Below are 18,349 nucleotides of genomic sequence, written 5' to 3' on the forward strand. Positions count from 1 at the left end.
GATTTTCACACGGCCGTTTTTAGCTATTTGCCTGAAATATTAATTCGCCGGTTTCACAACCTTTTTTCTGGCTGGGGAATTTTCCTTTTACGTTGTAGTTGCGGTTTGGGGCCCTTTGGCGGATTTGACCTCGGCTCGAATAGAACGTGCCCCAAATACTAGCGCCGGATACGTATTTCGTCGCTTTGGAAGCCGTGTTTTATGAGTCGTGAGAGCTTACTGCCGGGGAAAAAAAAGAAACCTATCTACAGAAAAAAAGCCTATCTTCGAGTATCGCAAATAGAAAATTGACATAGCCGCTGAAATGCTTCTATACGAATATCTATCTATGTACACATTTTTTATTATAAATACCCGGCACGGCACACGCGTAAGCGCTTATATGAATATATCAATATTGTTATAAAAAATAAACTTTAAATATATTTTATTTATTTATTTATTGAAAAATCAACAGACAATAGACGTAGAAATGCATTAAAATAAAATGATAATGATAAAATGTAACAAAATAACATCTGAGCCCAATTAGAGATTAATTCTTATGTACATAATATATCTAATGGTATTATGTACCTACATAAGAATAAATAATGGTATGTACATACATAATGTAATGGTAAATAAAGATAAACAGATGGAAAAGAAAAGAATAAAAACTTGAGTCTTGTAACAAATACAAAGTGGGTACACTTTACATATATAAAAATGAATGTCGCTGTGTCTCGAATAGGCTCCTAAACCACTGAACCGATTACGATGGAACTTTTAGGATTTGTTGTATGCATGTCCGGGAAGATTTCTGTGAAAAAAAATCGCCCAAAACGGGAACGGAAATGGGAAAAACGGCAATGAGTGTCATTGCAACGCAATAATTTCAAATGTGTCCGAAAAATGGGAACGGGAACGGGAAATGCATACGTTATTGTGGCATTCCTGCATGTGGAACCCGTCAACGCATTCATGTGGAACCCGGCAACGCATGCCGGGTTCAACTAGTGTGACTATAAAAAGAAGGACATATATACATAGATATAAAAATCACAAGTATACAAAACGATGCTATCAATATTTTAAAAAAGAGAGAACGAAGAGAATAATCATCACTAATATCGTAGGAGTTTTGAAATATAGGGAACAGTAGTTACATATGTGTAGGAAAACGGTAGCTAAGAATTTGATAAATTTTAGTTGGACTTTTTAATACAATTGATATAGGGTATATAAAAAGGTGACCACATAATTGAGGCAAATTCAAGGTGAGACCTTACAAAGGAAAAATAAGTAATTTAAGTAAACGGGGATCAGTAAAGGGTTTAGTTGAGCGGATTAGAAATCCAAGAGATTTAAAGGCTTTATTAGTAATGAAGGAAATATGTTCAAAGTAGTAAAGTTTATTATTTATATTATATGTACGGACATATAATATTTATAAGAACACACAAACACACGACAGCCTTGCGTCTCGGTATATCATAATGTGGTCAGGCCATAAGACACTTACATATGTACATACAAGTTTTGGGCCCGTTGATTTCAACGGGTGATTTCGGAAAGGATTTGATACACGAATTAAAATAAAGTTTTATGTAATATATAAATAAACAGGTTGTGTTCGATGTTAATATCAAGTTATGTATAAAATTTGGTAAGCATCCGTCAACCGGAAGTGGCAGTTTACTCTTGTTCGATTTTTCTTCCACTATTTTTTTCGACCTCTTAAACATGTTCTTCGTGAAAAAATTCAAGTATAATTCTTGTATCAATGTTATGAAAATAAAAAAAAATCACTAAATTTAATAAACCGGAAGTGGGATTTTTTCCTCTTAGAAAGGTCAAAAATGTTGTGGCCACTATTCTGTCCACACCTCTGAACGTATCAAGCTGAAAATTTATATTTGTATTCTATGTATACATATATACTAACTTAGAGCTGATAAGGTTTTGGTCAGAAATCATAAACCGGAAGTAGTATTTTATTTTTTAAACAATATTTCATTATTTTATTTTGACCTTTTAAATTATTTTTATTTTCTTGATATTTAATGTGTATAATTATTGATAGTGATTTTAAGTAATAAAAAAAAATTGAACAAAACTCAACAACCGGAAGTAGAACTTTTATCTTGTTTAAGTTTCCATACATTTGCGGTCAATTTGTATCGAAAATTCTGTCATAGTTATTAGTATTTCATAACGCTGCTGGTATGTGTGAATGTATCTGTAAGGTTCAATATCGAATTTTGTTTTGTGACCATCTTATATTCCTCAAATACATAGATAAAGTCATGGGTTGGTCACATCCGAATTTTTTCCGGACCAGAACTGATTTTACTTCCTTATGTCGATTTTTACAAGCCTCTTATCATTTGAAGTTTTACTTCTCTGGCGAAAGGAGTAAGACGAGACTGGATGTGAAACAAAATGCTTTAGCCCGGGCGACGCCTGTTGGTTGTTTTGGAACAGTTGAGAAATTTTGTTTTCCTTCATCTGTTTCTATGCTGATAAAAATATTTATTAAAATGAAATGACAGACGCTAATTTATGTTTTATGAAAATATGTTGAATACGACCTTTTTTAATGTGAAAGCTAAAACTTCAAACGTGCATCCTCTTCCAGACTTAATATTTTTCCATTAGGTGAATTTTCAGATTTATTCCATTTTGAAGAAATTCCGTTCACAAAGGAGGGTTGAGGTTAAAGCAAGGGCGAGTACATGTGTATTTCACTCTTCACTGACAGCTCTGGCTGCGGTTCTAGCACTGTTATCACTACCCAAAGTTACATTCACTTCTTCCGTATATACATACATACATACATATGTATGTACCAGGGTTAATTCCGAAGACTTTTCACCGTTAAATTTGCAACTGCGAACCAACGAGCAGTCATTTTCCGGCACGCTTAGAAGCGGCTCGTTCGCAACCCGTAAAACATTCACCTACGCAGAATACAATGCGCGTTTCGCGGTGAATATGGTTAATATATACGTATAATATACACAACTATAACAAAGGAGAGGACACCCTAGTCGCCCTCCTCTTCATTAGCTGCCAGCTGAAACGAGCTTGCCACATTATGTGGTGGACGTGTTACGGGTGATGGCTTCGGGTTATGTACCACGGTTTGCCCGACCAAACGTGTTTTTGCCAGACCGCATTATTCAAATTTGCCGCTGTGCCGATATCTGTAATCGATAATCTGAACGTATGTGTGTGTGTGTGTGTATGAATGTATAATGGTATCGTTTTAATTAGATCGGAACGTGTCGGCTTACTGGGGTGGGGTAATTACTCTTGTTTACTGTCTCGGTCGCGTTGTCGCCGGGAAAAGCGACCGGAAAATGTCGAAGCTTTTCTCCGCCTTCGCGTGCCAGACGGTGGATTTACTCGTCTGGCGGGAAAATCAAGGATTTTTTTTTACTCGGAAATAATAATAATAAAACGTATGAAATTCACTGGCGTCACGAATGCGAACTCGTCATTGATCCGGCTCTGTGTGGTAATTCAATTTTTAAGCGTCCCTTTCGTCCCTGGAAAATCGCGACTGGAATCGCAAAACGTCGAACGTTCCGGTTGATTTTATGAAATTGATCCGATTTCGTGCTTTGATTTTTAACAATAATTCGAATAGAAATATGCGTGTCTGAAATATTCGCCGTCGGAATTTTCAGCCGTAGTGTAGATACATATTGCCGTGACTTAACGGTGGAATTATCTATTTTATTTATTTAAGTTGGTGCGTTATTTTTCGCCTGTGGAGCCTTTTTTCGCGTGAAAAGAAGCGACGTGCAGGCTGGGCTATATATGCTGTTTTTTTTTGTTGTTGTCCTGAAACGGAATAGGTATGTATGCTAGGTACTAGCTTATGCGGATACCGTTCTCTGAAACGCGTTTTTATGTTTAATATTGAATATGTGCTTAAAATGAAAGCCTTTTCCTGCTCATTTTTTATATGAAACGGTAGTGCTTGAATTTTTTATCACTTTTTTGATTCGGAGGATTTTATCATTCAAATGTAATGCCTATATCTGGGAAGTAATGTTATTAAGGTACATACATACCTATACATACATAGGAAGATGGCAGATATTGTGATTTATTTATTCAGACCACATTTAAATATTTCGTCAGACCTAAATGTCTCAGTTGTCAAGGTTTTATCAATAAATCATATTTGATCAATACATATAATATATAACCTATTTTGATTAAAAAGAAAATACGAAACTACGAAAACTATTTACTCTACGTATGCTTCATACCTACCAGCATAAAGTACATACATGTTTATAAAATAAATCTCAAAGATCTTAAATTAAACAATCCCTCAACCAGATGAGAATATTTTAGATTAAACAAATCCATTTTAACATAAATTTGGTTGAGGAGATATGTAAATGGCCGTTGCAACAGGCAACAAAGCCATCAAATTGGCACGTGCAACAGGAGTAGAAAACACACTGCAAATGTACTTAAGTTGGCTAGGAAAATTGAAACTTAATTCTGCAAGGATTTGAGTATTGCTCACCAAATCAATCATTAACTTTTTGACATCTTTAGTATATTTTTTAACAATAGTTTCTGATCTAGTGCTTATTATCTATTTTACCCTTCTCATTTTTCTTGTTAGAATTTAGCCAGCAGAATAGACTAGTGGTTAGCATATAATGCTTTGATCAGAGTGGTCACGGGTTCAAATCCCACTGGTTTCTGAGGATTCACTTGGGTTTATGACTCCAGGTCGATCGTTTCCTATCAGAGTTTATTTGGCGGCGATCTGGCCCGACTACACCACTGCATATAAGGTATTGATATCGATTCTTTCGACGTGTCGAGTGTGTATGAGTTTATCTTATTTATTTCGTTGTGTGTATGTACATACATATGTAGGTAGTAAGTCGTCGACAATAGCCGCCGTTCGAAAGGAACAATGGTTTTGATAATTGATTAACCTATTTACTGCGGTCGGTTCGGTATTTAAAGTGTCACGCTCGGCTATCCGGCGAGCAATTAATGCGCTCTAAATTATCCGACATTACGTAAAAACGGTTTAATTGTTGGATACTCGGCCAAACTTCACAAAAATGAGAGGGAAAACTATGTCGAGAGAATTCACGACGGCTCTGCGGTTGCGTCATATAACGCACGGGGTTGGGTGTGAGGACGATTGCGTCACGGATCTTCTTAACCCCTCGTGTGTCGTTTGATTTTTTTTTCGTATTCGTATGTATGTATATTGTATTTTTTTCGACGATCCATTCGTCATATGTAGCGGTCACCGTGTAAATATTTCGGTTGTATGTATGTGTGTTTTTATATGGTATTTTCCGAAGTAATCGATTAAGGGCCGTTTGCTCTTGGGATTAAATTTTGAATGTGTATGCACGTCGGTTTGGATACAGTGTGATTAATTTTACGGTTTGTGTGTACAGTGGAATGCGATCGTTTTAACCGGAACCGCATCCTAGCGCAGTTTGTATTTGCACTGCTAATATCGTACTTCTGGAAAACACTGGAGTGCGTGTAATTTTCGTACTGGCAATGTATCAATTTTGAAATTGAAGGAAAAATATATGTTTCCACATTATAGTTTCAATTATCAATCTGAATTGAAACAATTATCAAATGTTGGGCTTTATGAATTTTAATGTAATTGTTATTCATTTGATTGTTTCAGATCAACTGTTTCTGCCTCTGTCGAAGACACTTGCCGGACGAAGTACGTAAATTTTGTTTCGTTATGCATTTGAAAATATCAAATGTGATTATTTTTTTATTTTATTAATCATGTTAAGGAAAAGTTGTTATACTTTGCGTCAAATGACGAATTGATTTTTGAATATATGAATAATATGTATGTATATAAGTAAGCCGTAAATAGCTGTTCATAGTCATTTGCAAGGATTCAAATTTAGGTATGTACATACATCTGATTATATATGTTTTATTTTATTTTTTTGTGAAGAATAATATATGTACATAAGTACACAAAATGATTTTTAATAGCTTAGTATTTTTAATATATGCTATACCTACCTACGTATAAAAAACACTTTTCAAAATGATAATATATTTTTTTAATTGAATTGGGCGAATGGCATCTTAAGCAAAATTTTTAATATATGAATTTTAACCAAAAACATTAAATTTTATGGGGGAGGGGGAAGAAGTCTTTTAGCCTCTTTTAGTCTTGCAAATAAAGCTCGTTGTATTTATGTAATTGGCTCGAGATTCGGAGATATACATATGTGTTTTTTAAATCGCGTGATTTTTCTATACTTATATCTTGGTGTTGTTCGGTCGATGTCTCAAAATCTGTCGATTTCCTGCTCAAAATGAATATTGGAATCTATAGTCGGGTATTTAATCTTTTATTTGTAGTACTTTTCAGCTTCCAAATCTCACGTATTTTCACTTGGGATATTTTCCCACTGTTAATACTATTTTATATTGAGTATTTTCTATTGAAACATGTATATTGAGATAGTGTTCTGACCACACTATTTTTTTTTCGTTTAAAGGGGTTAATTGTGCTGAATTTTAAATCGGTAAAATTTCGAGCTAAAAACTCGTACTGGTGAAGCACGGTTTTGTGTTTTCCCCGGAGTCCAATTTTTCTTTCGTCGCCTATTCCCGCGGTACAATTAAGCTAAGAAGCAAATATAGTATCATTTTAATGTTTAATTACACTGAGCAACAAAAAAAAATACCAGAGCGGAGACTAGCCAATTTACTTAAGTTTGACCCACTGAATTCGAATATGATATTGATTTTTGTTGGTGGGTGATCGTTTACGAGATATGAGCGTTTAAAAAAATCCGTGATTTTTACAGTTTTTTGGCTTTTGCGGTCTTTAACTCAAAATTTAGGATTGTTACGCTCAAAGTGAGTATTGGAATCAATAGTCAGATATTTTTCCTATTAATTGTTATATTTCATTGCTTTAAAATACTTCTAATTAATTCTCTAGCGAATTTTACGAATTACGAAGTCAAAAATATATTTTTTTTTACGGATTTTTTTTCCGTGCTATTTTTCATTTATTTGGCAAATTTTTTATTTCACCACGTTTATAAGGATTGGTTTTCTATTTCAATATATTTTTTTTATCTAAACGTACTAACTAAAGCGGTAATTGCAATTTAAATGCTTTCGTTGTATATATGGTTGTATCGCGTAGTATGTTAGGGCAAGCGAGATGGCATGTAGTCCGACCGCTGTACTCAAAAACGTGATTTTTTGTTGCTCAGTGTTATTTCCAGATTGTTAGCCTGTTCCTTTACAAAAGTTATGTATTTACGCGTCTTCTCATGTAGTTATTGTAATGGTCTTTTCCTTTTTGAAATAAGTTCCAAGTGTGGTGAAAGGACATCGAGCATACGAGGGAAGATGCCATAGTTTTGGTTCTGAATCGTTCACAGGATAAGCGAAAAGAGTGGAGCTTTGGCATAATGCAATAAAGCTCTCAAAGGCTTTGTTTGTAGTATTTTATAATGGCCTCGGCGGATTAGCGTTCACAACAGCGGACACAAGGCAGCCGTCGTGCAGTCAACTCCTTTGTTGGGTTTCCTCTCCGTACGTACGTAGTGGCCCTCTGAGAGGGAGGGAAAGACCTCCGACCCGACGATTCGAAAGCGGCGACCCGCGTGCGTTTTATTACTTTTTACTTTGCCCGGCCATTGTTTGGTCTCGCAGAACGCGAAAGGGCCTCTCGCCATTCACTCTTTATGTGTGCCCCCCCCCCCACCCTCTCGTCCTTGTCCACACCGTGCAGAATGGCAATCGCCTTTTGCCATATTTATTTATTGATTTTATCGCTAGGTCTGTTATTGTACTTTTATCCATTGCCACAATTTTATTTCTGCTCTCGAAGTTGGACGCTTTGTGTCGGCATCCACGATAATAAAGCTACAATGGGTCTGTTACCCTATATACATACATATGTATGTATGTACTCGGCTTTGTATATTTAAATACTTTTTACGAACCACTATGAAACTCCGTATAACAAGTACGATGTATGTAATGATCATTATCATATATGTATATAATATCGCTATTTTGTCTGTCTGAGATAACGCTCGCCGTACTATAATAGTCGTTTGGATACATATGTATGTATGCACGTCACAGCTAAACCACTGCCAACACGTATAATGGAATGCAATAACAAAAGAAAAAACTTATATATATATATATATTGTTGCGTAGGGGTGGGTGGAGGATCCAAGTAAAAGGCCAACAGTCGTTTCACAGCATTTATTGATGATTAAGGAGATACACGCAGTGTCACTGCTAAGTCCAGAATGACCTGATATCGCCTACGTACCGCCTTATAAGGGGTAGATCTCTCAGGGCGCCTAATCTGTTTACCTGTTGTATAGTCACGTATTCGGATATGTATTTCCACGAATTGGGTCTTCCCGTACCGATTCTGAGAAATAACTAATAACGGTCATTGTTTAGCCTAAATGCACTTAGAGTCCAGATATAATCTTTGGAAGTAAGTGCATGCATTTAGTTAATCCGATAACAGATATCCGTTGGTCTAAGTGCGATTCGCTCAATCCGCGGCGTACGTAACAATATATATGTATATATATACTAATTTCTCCCTATGTTTCCTCTTGGCAGAGAATTTACCGCCATCTGTTGAAAATTTATTTAATTAATTAATTTTTCTATCGGTGTTTTATATTAGGTAGGTAGGTAGGTAGTTTTTACCATTTTAAACAATTAAATGTAAATATTAAATTGAATATATTTAAAAGGTATTTGAAAAAATCGTGGGGATCGAACACATGACCGACGACACATTTTCTTTACTTTTTTTTATTTAATAACTAAATATGCCAACACCCATGCGATGATTTATTTAATAGTTTATTTATTTATTTAATAGTTTTGGACCATTGTGGCATTACAGGAAGAACCTAATGCGCCACAATGGCCTTCATTTGAAAAAGATATAAAAACATGATATAAAAACAATTATACTGTAAATAAAGGAAAAAAGCAAAAGCAGAAAACATGGTAAAATAAAATAATAAAAAAAGTAACAAAAGGAAAATAATACCTCATTCAGAGAGAAAAAAAAAATAGCAAAAGTGTAAAAATTAAAAATAAAATCCATAAATCCCATTCTTTGTTTACACTGAGCAAAATTAAAATAGTATATAAAAATGTACAAAAGAGAAAGAAAAAATAAAATAAAATAAAACAAAATATGAATAAAAAATAAAATCACAGCGAGGTCCAAATGGAAGAGAGTAGATTAAGATTCCACTCATTCATCACATTCAAATTAAGAAAGTAATGATGAGCGCAGGTTACCAGATAAATATGTTAAGATAATATCCGACAATCTACGCTCCCCAAGGTGGAAAATATCACATTCAGGCACAGCAGCAACGATTTCATTGAGAAGTCGAATAGCTCTTGGAATAGGAGCCATTCGAAAAAGAACTGTGCGAGCAGCAGGTACAACCATTAAATGATGATGTCTACCACGCACATAATTATTAGAGACATAAAGTCCCAACTGTTCCAGCAACAACGGGCATGACGTATTACCACGCAATATCTGGAGAACGAAACGAATTAACGAGAAGTTTCTCCGAAGTTCAAGGGAATTATACCCAAGCATGCCCAAAAGGAAAGGAGTAGGATAGAGATATGGGTAGTACCCATACTCTTTCTTATAAAGAAAACGAAGAAATGCTTTTTGCACTTTTTCTATAATAAGAGAGTAGTTTGCTTCATGCGGATTCCACACAATTGCATTATACTCTAGCTTACTTCTAACAAGCGAGTTGAAAAGCAAGCGAGAAGACAAGGGGTTGGAGAATAATCTAGCATATCTCAAGACAAATCCAAGTCGACGAAAGGAAACGTCAGCGATTGTCTTGATGTGGTTGTGAAAGGTGAATTGAGGATCAAAAGTGATACCCAAGTCGACCATTGATTCCACGCGCTTCAACAATACGGATCCAATGGAATATCCGTGACAATAGAGCGAATTCGCACGTCCATAACTCATAATAGCACATTTACTAGTATTCAGTTCAAGCCCTAAACTGGAACTGAACTCTAAAACAGCGTTAATATCAGCTTGAAGGAGAGAGGCTTGCCTCTCATCCTTAACAGCAAAGAATAGTTTAACGTCGTCAGCAAACAAGAGACATGAAGCATTGCGTAGTACTTTTGGGAGGTTATTAATGACTATTGTAAATAGTAAAGGGCCTAAGGTGGACCCCTGAGTTACACCAGATCGCGTAAAAAATGAAGGAGATTCATAAATACCATATCTAACAAATTGCTTCCTATCACTAAGATAAGAAGCAAAGAGTTTAAGAAGACGTGGAGAAAAGCCCACTTCAGCTAATCTGATCATAAGAGCGTCATTGTTGACAAGATCAAATGCTTTTCGAAAGTCAAAGTAGGCTACATCAACTTGTTGTCCACGGTCAACTTTAGACATGGTATAATATGAAAAGCAGGCAAGATTAGTGGTAGTGGAACGACATGGTGAAAAACCATGCTGCTCATCACACAACAATCTTTTGAACTGCAAAAGAATCAAACGGTGAAGGATATTATCGAAAATTTTGGGAATAGCCGAGATGATAGCAATAGGTCTGTAATTTTCAACCTCATTTTTAGAGCCACTTTTATGAATGGGAATGACTCTAGATAATTTCCATTTTTCAGGATAATTACCAGAACCCAGAATAAGGTTAAAAATAAACTGAAGAGGCTCTAAGAGCGAATTACAGCATGCCTTTAATACGTCAGGGGGCACACCGTCAGGCCCAACAGACCCTTTCAGCTTCAAAATTGCTATCCTAACATCTCCAAGCGAGACCCGCGGAATGTCTATAACAACACCTTCAGTACCAATTTGGGAAGCCAAATTAGCATCAAGGGATGGTGATCTCTGATCAAATACAGAGCTAAAAAAACTAGCAAAAGCTTTAGCGATCTCAGGACCGACACAACTTTTATTATTAAATGAGAACGAATGCTCAAGGCCATGTGAAATATGCTTACTCTTAATAAATCTGAAAAAGTGGTGAGGATTACTTGCGATAGCACTCTCCATCTCTTTGAGATAGAGGGTATAACGCTCACTCACACCACGTTTCACGATCTTCCTAAGAATCCGAAATTTCTCATAGTCACGAAATGATTGGCTACGTTTCCATCTTCTACGAGGCAACCATTTTGCACGAACATCAGTTATAAGTTTGGACCCAAACCACGGTGGAAAAACCCGACGATGTAGTTCTAAATTAGGATAACTGATGAACCGAGGATAACTGATGAACTGATGATATGTCATCGGGTACAACACTAGTCTTATATAATAATTTTCTAATGAGTGCGTGTGTGCATGTGTACGAAGTAATCGCTGTTAACACCATGCTTCATCGTACATATGTATATCGTGGAAAGCGGTTTCTGAAATGTGAAATTACCAAAAGGCAAAGATCGAAAATCGAAAGATCTTAAGTCGAAAGATAAAAAAGGGTGCATGGTAAACTGTACATACTCACTTAATTTGCGCGAGCAGGATACAACAGGAACAAGAGGAACAGGCTTTTCCTCCCGTATTAATGTGCGCGCGCAGAATACGGGAGGAAAAGCCTGTTCCTCTTGTTCCTGTTGTATCCTGCTCGCGCAAATTAAGTGAGTATGTACAGTTTACCATGCACCCTTTTTTTTGATCTTTCGACTTAAGATCTTTCGATATTCGATCTTTGTCTTCCGATATTTGCGTTTTCGGTAATTTCACATTCCGGCCCGTGAGGTAGACCCCGCGGAAAGATACGCGGTATATCACTTCGTTCACACGAGTGAAACGAGTGAAAAAAAAAAAAATTTTAAATTATTAATTCCGTTAATCCGAATTACGATATTTTACCGAGTGCACTATTGTTTGCACACAGGTATCACTAGTACGAGATAAAAATTTGATCGATCTATATTTAATATCATACATATTTACAAATCTATATACATATGTACATATATAATTCAATCGAGGAAAGAAAGGAAGCGGAACACGTGGGTGAGAAGTATGAGAAGGGTAGTGACCATAGTGGATAGAGTAAAGAGATTGAAATGGCAATGGGCGGGCCACGTGGCTAGAAGAAGGACCAAAGGTGGACAAAATAAGTGTAGATAAGTGTGCTAGAATGGTACCTGAGAGAATGCAAAAGGGTAAAAGGAATACCGCAGGGAAGATGGGTAGACGAAATTAGGAAAATGTGTAGGGTGAGATGGATGAGAGTTGCGCAAAATAGAGACGAGAATACATGTTTGGAGCCGTTTTCAGAAATTCGCCTCCACTCTTCCCAGTGTTTCCATTTGCTCAATTTAATTTTATATTGCGGTCTTCAATTCTTCCAGTGTGGGTGGATTCCCTCGTACACGTGTGCTTTAAGATAGCTACAGAAATAAAAATCACACATGGAAAGGTTAGACATCACCAAAGCGTGAAATTAGCCTATTAGGGAACAACGCTTGAACTGTAACCAGTGAAGCTCTGGTTGTATGGGAAGTAGCCCCAACCAAATATTTTCCCTGTTGATTCCTCGTCTTCGAAGTTTTGATCGTGTTCATGATTCATGCTCGTAAGCATGACGACTAAATGCCATGAAATGAGGAATCGAACAACTATCGCCACAGGTTCAGCCTCGATGCGAAAACCAAATACTACTCATTACAAAAGCGTCCGCTTCCTGTGGAACACCTTGCATAACTGACTTTTCCTTCAACGTTTGTAATGATATATGAAAAATCATTTTTAATTACTCCACGGTGTATCATATATTATGCTGCTCTTCAAAGATGCTGTTTTGCTGTTAAATTTTTCCACTTCCACAAAAAGTATACGTAGAGGAATATTCTCATTACAGAATATTACTGACCTATAATATTGTATATGTAAATTTCTATGTATTGAATTTATTTTTACGTTGATTAATTACAATGACAGTACGATTTTTGATGCTAAAACACGTTCTCACATCAATTGAATTGCGCAACGTCCGATATCAATTGTGAAAATGAGGAAAAGTCCACTCGGCAGTTGTGAAAACTAGATTTTCTGACCTTTCAATTTTCGCGTTTCTACGTCTATCGTACAATATATTGGTTTTACGATGTTCATATCTATGTACAACTATGCTCATACATACATATAAACCCATAACGGATGTTCACCATTTCTCTTCCCGTATATTTAATAAAAATATATCTGCTTCAGAGGGATTTATTTCACTTATAGCCCTACAATCAATTTGTGGAGAGAATAATCGCACTGTCAATTTTAATATCAAATTATGACCCGGATTGTGAAATGCGAAAGATATAAACAGTTGAAAATTTATCTACATATTTTCCAAAACTAACAATTCGACGGAGAAAAATCGATATTATACATATTGTGTATAATATATTTATGTAGGTACATACATATGTACATACATGAATTAATGACGCAAATTACGCGTTTTAATATTAATACGTTTCATTATTTTGTACGTCGCGTTAATTGATTATTCATGAAACGAACCGCAATTATGTGTCCTTTAACGGTTTCAATTATAACCGAGCGCGCAAAAAATGGAGATTTCAATTAATTCCGCTTTAAAATGGTCCAACGACGCGTGTGACGCCAAAAATAAGACATAAAATTGTTTCTGATTTAGCCGAGTGAAAAGGACAGACTTTCGCAAAAAATAAATATTACATAATATAATATAGTATGTATTATATTCTACAATTGAAGATTGTGTTTTATCATGTGTCCTTAATCCTTGTGTAATGCAATAATATTATATTTCATATTATTACATGGATCACGCGAACGACAAAATGGGTATTTGCGAAATTGTGATATTATATAATATATGTACATATGTATGTATGTACGTGTGTACAAATTTGAAGGGCGTTCGGATTTTATTTATCGAAGTAATTTCTTCGATTCGTTTCAGCTTATGTGACTTGGTCCACTCTTTTTGTACTTACCTATATATATATATACACATACGTAAAGGTTGATTTAACTTTCTTTCGGTCGTGTCGGTATATAAAATGTGAGCTTTTCCTCAGTTCTGGGTTCCATTCATAATTGCAGTTCTAACGTCTCGACGCGATCTGGCCGTTAAGCTTCGCGCTAATTTACACGTTCTCTAAAGCTATGAAATTCGAGAGCTTTAAGCTCACGGCTGGTGGGCTTTTTGACTACCTCTTTTTGTGGGAAAGCGGCACCGCAACTCATTTTTTTTCCTTTTAATTTTATTCGGAACATTTTCACATTTCGGTTGGCAATTATTCGATACATTAAATTTATTTTTTAGCATGGCGTGGCTCACCGTTTAAGTAATTGTTTACCAGTAGAGAGATCGAGGTTTTATATCCTGGCCAGAATCGACTTATTATTCGATATATATATATATATATATATATATATATATATATATATATATATATATATATATATATATATATATATATATATATATATATATATATATATATATATATATATATATATATATATATATATACATACGTTGCTGGCAAGATCTAGAAGGAGAACTTAATTTTTGTGACGAATCTAATAAAATCGGTATTCTCCCCCCCCCACCTTTTTTTCTCGCAAGTCTGAATATTGTTAAATATATTTACATATATATATTTATTTATTTATTTATTTATTTATTTTAAGACCATTGTGGCATAACAGGAATTCCTAAAGCGCCACAATGGTCAAAAAATATAACACAAAAAAGAAAAAAAAACAAAATAACAATTAAACATAAACATAAATACATCTACATACATAAAAAATAGCATTTATAATAACAGATAAAGTAAAAATATCAAATAAAATATAGCATAAGGAATGCCTTGCACCTACAGCCAGTTTCAATAAATATGTAAGAAACAACTACAAATACAAAACATCCCTGTAAGGCCCAAATGGAAGAGAGTTAATCAAAATTTCACTCATAAATCACAATCAATCATGAAAACAATGATGAGCGCAGACTACCAGATAAATGGGTTAGAGTAATTTCCGACAATTTACGCTCACTAAGGTGGAAAATATCACATTCAGTCTCGGCAGCAACGATTTCATTAAGAAGTCGGATAGCTCTTGGAATAGGAGCCATTCGAAAAAGGACTGTGCGGGCAGGAGGTACAGCCAGCAAATGATGATGTCTACCACGCACATAGTGAATAGGGACATAAAGCCCCAACTGCTCCAGCAACAACGGGCATGACGTATTACCACGTAAGAGCAGGAGAACGAAACGAATTAATGAGAAGTTTCTCCGAAGTTCAAGGGAATTATACCCAAGCATGCCCAAAAGGAAAGGAGTGGGGTAGAGATATGGGTAATACCCATATTCTTTCCTATATAGGAAACGAAGAAATGCTTTTTGCACTTTCTCAATCATCAGAGAGTAATTTGCTTCATGCGGATTCCACACAATCGCATTATACTCTATATATGTATGTATGTAAAAGGTTTGGCTTTGGGGCAACTTATTATAGCACCTACATATAGTAAAAATGGTATCATAATCATCATTCACAGGCATTCCCCATATATTGTTGGATGAAGGCTTTTCCAAGTCCTTGGATGAAGGCTCCTTCAAGCTTCTATACGTTTTTGTTTTGGGCAAATATCATCCATCGCATCCCACACATTTTTATTTTATCCAACCATCTCCTCTGCGGACTTCCTTGCACCCTATTACATTCTCTCGGGTACCATTTGAGCACTTCTTCCGTCCATCTATCACCCGTTCTTCTAGTTTATTTATTTTATCATATAAACTACCCATATTTCTCACCCACGTATTCCGTTTTTGTATCTCTCCTCGTTATGATGAGGTTTGTCAATTATAATAACAAAATAATATTAAACAAAGTAAGATAAAATCAAGAAACAAAATAAAGTAAACACGCAAACAAAATGAAATAAAAAATACAATGGGAATAAACCAAAAAAGAAGAATTACAACAGCCCATTAAATCGTCGAGTTTATTTATAAAGAGGCTTAGGTTACTAAAAGTTACTATCATACTTCATTTGGAAGACTATTCTAAAATTTAACCACTCTATTTGAAAATAAAGATTCGTGTATTATTGTATTAGTAGTTATATAGGCAGCATAACTCGATGGTTACTTTAATGTTAACCAATGAGAGTTTTCCGGGTTCAAGCCCTGGGCTGACATCGATTGAGGAGAATTTGTTCGGAGTATTTCTGCAGTGCTGCTGGTCAGACTTGGATATTTTTGACTCCAAATCAATCGTTTCCTATCAGAGTTTGCCAATTCATCCGATTTCATTGTTGAAACTATTCCTCGTCAAATTGGAAAAACCATCCTACCTACTATTTGTCACCACCAATTGAATATGATTTGAAAATTTATAATCTTCTAAATTTATGTACAAGATTAATACCATAGGTGTCGCTCAGATGTAAAACCATTAATGGCATCATGGTTAAATACAATTTTTTTCATATAAAATTTTGTCAACTTAAATTAGTTTCGCTAGTCATTCTTCTCGTCTCAAATGTGGAAAGATTAATTATTAAGTTCGGAAGCCATTTTTGAAATAAGTATAGTATATATATAATTTTAAAATTAGAATCGCCACTCAATTATAATTAGCACTGAAAGCTTTTATTACAGGTCTACTATACCGTGCCCATTAATTACGCTGCACATTCCTATATAAATTTTATCGAAATTTATACAAAAGCAATTAATTTAATTAGAACGATGAAAATAAATAATAATGGGCGTAAAATTTTATGAATTTTCAAAATATAAAATTATCCAAAATATCTGGAGAACGCCTTTGCCACAAAAATGTGGTAGATTTAAAAAAAATTCTTACACATATTTTTATTTTAAATGATTTATACTGGAGCTTTCGAATAATGTGTATTGTACGCTTGCCAAAATTTTCAGGGTTGCAACGAAAAGTTGCGTCGAAATCTGGCACGGCAAAAATTTCGGCAAAACACGTGATTTATAATTCAAATATGACGCTCTCGCGTTGACGTCAAGATTCTCAACACCGCATCGACTTGACACATTTTAAAAATGTTGATTTCATATCTTGGATGGATCTATCATATGTATGTGTATCTATACATATATGGTATGTGGGTACGATGCTCGAATCCTCCCGGATTGAATATTTAGAAGATAGCCTGGGGAGAGTGTGGGGTGCGTTATCCCATATTTTATGTATGCCATCGGTGAAATATACGGCCGCGAAATATCGAGCATTCGCGAATAATGTCAAATATAATTTCGTGTGATTTATGATTGGAGGATGTTGAAGGCTCGGACGCCATTACGAGTGGGCGACCCGCTTAAGAAATTCGATGGATCGCGTGCGATGGTCGTTGTTGATATTGCCAAATTCAGGGCAGGACTTCGAACGCTCTGGGCAATGTGACAAATTGAGAAAGTTTTCCTCAAACGGTTCAAATTTTTGATTTATTCACCGTTATATTTTCTTTTATTATAATCTTTGGCCGTTTTGGCCTAGGCCTATCACTGATGTTTTTGATGTATGTATGTATATACATACCTATAGAAATACGATATTCCTAATGCACATATGTATATAGCCAGGGGGGCTCGTGATTTTAAAAACAAGAGGGGGTTTAAGCCCCCCTACATATTTATCTTTTTACAAAAAAATGAACTTCATATACATACATACATATATTTAATGACATTTTATGCAAGGAAAATTACTTTTTTTAACAAATTATTGACTTCGTTCATTGTGTATTCTGAAATAGAAAAAATGTGATTTATTAAAAATATTTAATGATAAAATTGTCATATTGTGGTTGAAAATGTAATCATACCTTGCAAAATGTAATTGAAATGTCGAAAAATGTTGACGGTGTCGTGTATTTTTCGAATCGTATAGAGAATATAGACGATCTACACACAGTAACACTCGCAAGTGCTAGATTAGCAGATAAACTGAAGCTGGTGACCACGGGACCATGGGAGATTAGCAACTGTCCCGAACTGAATTTATTATGAACCGGTTCTAAACACCGAGTAATGAACGGGACAAACAAATATTTGTTGACTCTTGACGGGACACCAAAAATATGCAAAGTTTATTTTTTTTTGGTTGGAAGAAATGTGTGTATATTTTCAACCATTGTGGCGGAATTCCTGTAATGCTGCAATAGTCCAAACTTTTATTAAATAATAATAATTTATTTATCAGAGTAAGAATGACACTCTGTAAACACATCAAGCAGTTGGCCCGTTGA

General features: G+C 35.2%; 1 protein-coding gene across 1 annotated transcript in view; it reads left to right on the forward strand.

Moving 5' to 3' along the window:
* Positions 1-18,349, forward strand: part of LOC143909117 (uncharacterized) — a 190,255-nt gene that overhangs the window by 44,187 nt on the left and 127,719 nt on the right. Inside the window, exon 2 of the mRNA XM_077427019.1 lies at positions 5,681-5,722. Within this exon, the coding sequence (XP_077283145.1) occupies positions 5,681-5,722 (42 nt within the window). The remainder of the gene's footprint in view (positions 1-5,680; positions 5,723-18,349) is intronic.

The sequence above is a fragment of the Arctopsyche grandis genome, chromosome 3 (genome assembly GCF_051622035.1).
Source record: "Arctopsyche grandis isolate Sample6627 chromosome 3, ASM5162203v2, whole genome shotgun sequence".
Lineage (NCBI taxonomy): Eukaryota > Metazoa > Arthropoda > Insecta > Trichoptera > Hydropsychidae > Arctopsyche > Arctopsyche grandis.